The following is a 6,494-nucleotide window of genomic DNA, read 5'->3' on the forward strand; positions in this document are numbered from 1 at the left end:
CATTGGAGAGAGACAACATGTGAAAGGAAAAATGGAGCTTTCCTGGTTCCTCATGTCACTATACTTGTTAGGTCCAATAAAGGTATTGGCTGTTGCGGTAATTAGTGCGGCTGTTGGTGTTGGATTCACGAGGCAATTTTGGACTGGAGTTGGCCATTTCTCATTACTGGGCTGAATCTGAAACTTGTTGAATCAAATCCAAACCCAACTTATTAGGAATTTATTTTTTAATTAAATAAACTTTTTTTTTATTTTGTTTATGAAAGTTTGTGGCATTTGGAAAAGTGGAAAAGTAAAGTAAAATAAGGAAATTTTTGGACATTTCTCCGTAAATATTTCATTATTTTTGTTTAAATGAGGGTTTTTATTTTAAATTTTAAATTTTAAATTTTAAAACAGAGGAAACGGATATTTGAATATTCGAATTAAGAGGAAAAGTAAAGAGTTTCAAGATATTTTTATCCATAAATTACTTTAGTAAAATGTCATAATTGGAAAGAATTATTACAACAAATCGATTTTATTTTAGTTTTTTTTTTCTAAAAACAATTGTTTTTATCTTGAACTGAATCTTTTATCATTTCCGTTTTTGTAATTAAAATTAAATATTAAAAAGGTTTGCAATTTGGGTTACTCAAAGGCGCAATCAATCAGGAAAGATGGGACGGCCCACAATCTCTCCCTGTCTGTCCCTCTCGAATAAGGTATGATCACGTGACTCTATCCATTTGATAGGCTAACTTTCCTTTTTTTTCTAACTTTAATTTTCTTATCACCGTCATTCGGCGTTTTTCATGATCATACTAATCAACCATCTCTCACCGTTTGATCCCATTCCAACCTCCATTCTCATCCCTTGATCACCTTCTTATCCGTAATACATCATTTCTTGTGCAGTTGCAGTAGATGTGGAAATAGAGGAAAATATAAAAAGGCATATATATAAACCAACCACAGATACTTTGACTCTCTAATCTGTCTCTCATTATAGTACAGAAAACCCTTTTCTATTTCTCTATCTGAAAATCACTGCACCATAAAGACCAGGTAACCTTTTTATTTTTTTTTATTATAATTACTATCTCTCTTTTATTATTATTTACATTTATGAACTTGGGATCTGATTTGTTTTGGAAAGATGATGTTTCGGTTCTGAAGAACTAGACCGATCCATTTTCTTTCTTTAACATTTGGATTCGTATTGCTTTTTTATGTTGGGGTTTTAGGAAAGGATGGGTTTTCGTTTTGTAGGTGCTTCTTATAATTGATTCTTTATTGATTCAGATGGTTAGTGGTTATAATGGGCTGTCTTTCTTTTTTCTAATCTTCTTCCTGAGTTTAGGTTTTTGAAGCAACATTTGTGAAAATGGAAAATGGGGTAGTAATGGTAGATAATAAGATTGCGGAAGAAAGAGTTGCCAATGAGGAAGTGAAGGTGAGGTTTGCTGGTGATTCCGGTGAAACAGAAGAACCAGTAGATGAGGTTTTTGAGGAGGCAAGTGCAACACTGGAGAATTTGCAAGAACAGGGAGAAAAATCTGGAGTGGATGAAGGCGGTTTAGTTGAGGATGCAATTGGAAATGTTGAGACATTTGGCGATACTGGTTCAGTGGTAGTTAAGGAGAACTTGAATTTAGAACCTGAAGCAGAGACCTTTCAAGAGGCTATTGAAACTCAGGAGAACGCCGTTCCAAGTGAGGTTGGAACTCAGGAGGCTGTGGCAGAGTTGGTGGACCAGCAGAAAGGTGAGAGTGTTGGTGGTGGTGTGGTGTTGGATAAGATTGACGAGGGAGGGACTGAAATGGGCAAAAAGAATGATGAATTGAAAGGTGGGAAGGAAGTACCTGAAATCAGTGGTACTGGAGAAGCAGAAGTTCCGATGGATGAGGAAAAAAGAAATCTTAAGTCTGATTCAGGAATGGAGATGCCTGTAAAAGGAGATACTGATCAGGGAAAAGAGAGTACGGAAGTGAAATGTGCCACAGCTGATCTTGGTTCAGTAGACGGAGATGAAGATGAAAAGGTTTTCGCTGCCGTGGAGTTGGAGGATAACATGAACGGAGAACTAAAAGATTTATTGAATGCTAGAGACATGAAGCTTAATAGTGAGATTGATGAACTGAAAGATGGGCTGTCTGAGCCAAGGAAATCTGTTGAAGAGACAGTTGCTTCTGCAGATGAACTAAAAGATTTATTGAATGCTAGGGACATGAAGCTTAATAGTGAGATTGATGAACTGAAAGATAGGCTGTCTGAGCCAAGGAAATCTGTTGAAGAGACAGTTGCTTCTGCAGATAGAAACTTATCCTCTTCAGAAAAGTTTGCAGATGAGAGGAATGAGAAGATTGAGGCTGGTAAAGCTGATAAGATTGACGAAGCAGTTACTGAAATGGGCGAAAAGACTGATGAATTGAATGGTGGGAAGGAAGCACTTGAAATCAATGGTACCGGAGAAACAGAAGTTCCAAGGGACGAGGAAAAAAGAAGTCTCAAGTCTGATACAGTAATTGAGATGCCTGTAAAAGGAGATACTGATCAGGGACAAGAGTGTACAGAAGTAAAAGGGGCTACAGCTGGTCTTGATTCAGTGGATGGTGGAGATGAAGATGAAATCAATGGTACCGGAGAAACAGAAGTCCCAAGGGATGAGGAAAAAATAAGTCTCAAGTCTGATACAGCAATTGAGATGCCTGTAAAAGGAGATACTGATCAGGGACAAGAGTGTACAGAAGTAAAAGGGGCTACAGCTGGTCTTGATCCAGTGGATAGTGGAGATGAAGATGAAAAAGCAAATAAGGCTTTTGCTGCTATGGAGGTGGAGGATAACATGAATGGAAAAGTAGAACATTTATCATATGCTAGGGACATGAAGCATAATGGTGAGATTGATGAACTGAAACATACGCAATCTGAGCCGAGTATATCTGTTGAAGGAACAGTTGCTTCTGCAGTTGGAAACTTGTCCTCTTCAGAAAAGTTTACAGATGAGAGGAATGAGAAGATTGAGTCGGGTAAAGCTGATTTGAGGACAGAGGTTCATGATGGTTTTCAATCTCGGCTCCCTGATGAAATGGTGGGTAATAAATGTCAAGATATTAATTTTGTGATTGAACATTCTGATGATAAAGCAGAGAAAAATCAACAAGATAAGCAAAGCACCCAAGTGACCATAGAGCAGGAAGTGCAACATGCTCCAGGATCTTCAGTGTCTGCTAAAGCCAAAGAATTTGGGAAAAAAGTGGACATGGCTCAGGAGCCTAAGCGAAACAACTCTGTCACTAGAGAATGTGAAATTCTACCTGCTCCAGCATTGTCATCATCTGTTAAATCTACTAACCCTGCTATCTCTTCTCATCCTGCTGGCCTGGGGCGCGCTGCTCCATTATTGGAACCTGCCGCCAGGGTGGTGCAGCAGCCTCGTGCAAATGGAAGTGTCTCTCAGGCACAGGCACAGGCACAACAAATTGAAGATACTGGCAATGTGGAGGCTGAGGAGAATGATGAGACTCGCGAAAAGCTTCAGTTGATTAGAGTTAAGTTTTTGAGGCTTGCAAATAGGCTCGGGCAGACTCCCCATAATGTTGTTGTGGCACAGGTTTTGTACAGACTAGGATTAGCTGAGCAGCTCCGGGGGAGAAATGGGGGCCGGGTTGGTGCCTTCAGCTTTGACCGTGCAAGTGCTATGGCTGAACAGCTTGAGGCAGCTGGAAATGAACCCCTTGATTTCTCCTATACAATTATGGTCCTTGGGAAGACCGGAGTTGGTAAAAGTGCTACTATTAATTCAATATTTGATGAAGTCAAGTTTGGCACTGATGCTTTCCAGACTGGTAGCAAAAAGGTTCAGGATGTTGTGGGTACTGTGCATGGTATCAAAGTTCGTGTAATTGACACACCAGGCCTTCTTCCTTCCTGGTCTGACCAATGCCAGAACGAGAAGATCCTTCACTCCATTAAGCGTTTCATTAAGAAAACACCTCCAGATATTGTGTTGTACCTTGATAGGTTGGACATGCAAACGAGGGATTTTGGTGATATGCCCCTCTTGCGTACGATAACTGAGGTCTTTGGTCCCTCTATATGGTTTAATGCAATTGTGGTTTTGACCCATGCAGCTTCTGCTCCACCAGATGGTCCTAATGGTACTGCTTCTAGCTATGACATGTTTGTCACTCAACGTTCTCATGTTGTACAGCAGGCTATTCGTCAGGCAGCTGGGGATATGCGACTCATGAATCCTGTTTCATTAGTGGAGAATCACTCTGCATGTAGAACAAATAGGGCAGGCCAGAGAGTATTGCCAAATGGTCAGGTCTGGAAGCCTCATTTGTTGTTGCTTTCCTTAGCATCTAAAATTCTAGCCGAGGCAAACACGCTTTTGAAGTTGCAAGATACTCCCCCAGGAAAGCCTTTTGCTACTCGAGCAAGAACACCTCCTTTACCTTACCTTCTTTCATCTCTTCTTCAATCAAGACCACAAGTTAGGCTTCCTGAAGAGCAGTATGGTGATGAGGATGGATTAGATGATGATTTGGATGAATCCTCCGACTCCGAGGATGAACCAGAATATGATGAGCTGCCACCTTTCAAGCGGTTGAGTAAAGCACAAATAGCAAAGCTTAGTAAAGCTCAGAAAAAAGCATATTTTGATGAGTTGGAATATAGAGAAAAGCTTTTTATGAAGAAGCAACTGAAGGAAGAGAAAAAGCAGCGAAAGATGATGAAGAAAATGGCTGCTGCAGCCAAGGATCTGCCAAGTGAGTATGGTGAAAATGCAGAAGAAGAAAGTAGTGGTGCTTCTTCTGTTCCAGTTCCCATGCCAGATTTGGCGTTGCCTGCTTCTTTTGATTCTGATAATCCAACTCATCGCTATCGTTCCCTTGATTCCTCCAACCCATGGCTTGTTAGGCCAGTTCTAGATATTCATGGTTGGGATCATGATGTTGGTTACGAAGGTATTAATGTCGAAAGACTGTTCGTTGCAAAAAAGAAATTTCCTATTTCATTTTCTGGCCAGGTTACAAAGGACAAAAGGGATGCCAATGTCCAAATGGAACTGGCCAGTTCTTTAAAGCACGGGGAAGGTAAAGCAACTTCATTGGGTTTTGATATGCAGACTGTTGGAAAGGACTTAGCCTATACACTGCGCAGCGAGACCAGGTTTAGTAATCTGAAGAAGAATAAGGCAATCGCTGGCATCTCAGTTACACTCTTAGGTGATGCACTATCAGCTGGAGTGAAATTTGAAGACAAACTGATTGCTAATAAGCAGTTCCAAGTAGTCATGGCTGGGGTGCTATGACTGGACGTGGCGATCTTGCTTATGGGGGCAGCTTGGAAGCACAATTGAGGGATAAAGATTACCCTTTGGGTCGCTCCTTATCTACACTTGGCCTATCTATCATGGATTGGCATGGAGATCTTGCCATTGGATGCAATATACAGTCACAGGTGCCTGTTGGACGGTCTACGAATCTAATAGCTCGTGCCAATCTGAATAACAAAGGTGCAGGACAAGTCAGTTTACGAATAAATAGCTCTGAACAGCTTCAGGTTGCTTTGATTGCTGTCCTTCCTTTACTGAAAAAACTGTTTGAATATTCACATCAAGTGCAGTATGGACAATGATGAGAATTAGGTTGCTACGGATAAGACAAATTTTTAAAAATGGCCAACTCTCTGTGGTCTTTCAAGAGGTGAGTGAAACTCTGAAAGTAAGGTGCTGAAATTTCTATAATATTTTTCTACCATTTCTTTTATCTTTGCTGGATATGGTGATTGTAGTTTTGTTGTTTACATATTTTGCATAATAAGGTTATTTTTGTTCCCATGAAATCATCCTCTCCTCAATCAAGAGTTGCTTCTTTTCTCACTTTCCTACATTATTAATATACTATAGGATAAATCGCCAGAATATTCTACAAATAGGTGTATTTACATGTATATAATTAATGATTAGGTGGCATTTCAATATTCATCATGGCCGGAATTAGAAATGTAGTTGCACATTATAAAAGATCACTTGCAAGGGGGTTAACTTGCAGGTGACACCGCCTGAGCCAGTATGAAGCGTAAGGCAGTGATGAGGACGCCCTTAGTGCTGCAATCTGTGAGGTCCCTATTCTTTTGGGGGATAACTGCTGCAATTGAATTGTAAGGGGTCTTCTTTTCCCTTGAGGGCCTTCCCAAAGGGTCATAGCAGTCTCATTTCTCTTGGCGGCCATTGCATAGATAAGAGCAACCTTTGACTCGGGGTCAGTACTCTCCAGTAGCATGTCTTCCTTTTCAACCCTCAGCTGCCAAGACTAATAAGGTTAGGAAATTTGTTTATTCTAGATTATAGCAGTAAGGGCGACATATTTAAGACCCTCCGATTACAGAGCGGATAGATTTAACTGTTGTAGGGATCTTCTAGTGCACTTAAGAACTAAAATGTTAGAATTTCAAAGTTGAAGACGATGGCCTCAGTAAAGGAATCTGGTGTCTGAACTATA

At 40.4% G+C, this 6,494-nt stretch overlaps 1 protein-coding gene across 1 annotated transcript; it reads left to right on the forward strand.

The window, feature by feature from the left end:
* Positions 1 to 805: 805 nt before the first annotated feature.
* LOC107932681 (translocase of chloroplast 120, chloroplastic) lies at positions 806 to 5,835 on the forward strand. Its single transcript, XM_016864751.2, is given in 3 exon segments — positions 806 to 1,047; positions 1,343 to 5,288; positions 5,291 to 5,835. Coding segments are annotated over 2 exon segments (4,260 nt in total). The 5' UTR covers positions 806 to 1,047; positions 1,343 to 1,366; the 3' UTR covers positions 5,629 to 5,835.
* The last annotated feature ends 659 nt before the right edge of the window (positions 5,836 to 6,494 follow it).

The sequence above is a fragment of the Gossypium hirsutum genome, chromosome A12, assembly GCF_007990345.1.
Source record: "Gossypium hirsutum isolate 1008001.06 chromosome A12, Gossypium_hirsutum_v2.1, whole genome shotgun sequence".
NCBI lineage: Eukaryota > Viridiplantae > Streptophyta > Magnoliopsida > Malvales > Malvaceae > Gossypium > Gossypium hirsutum.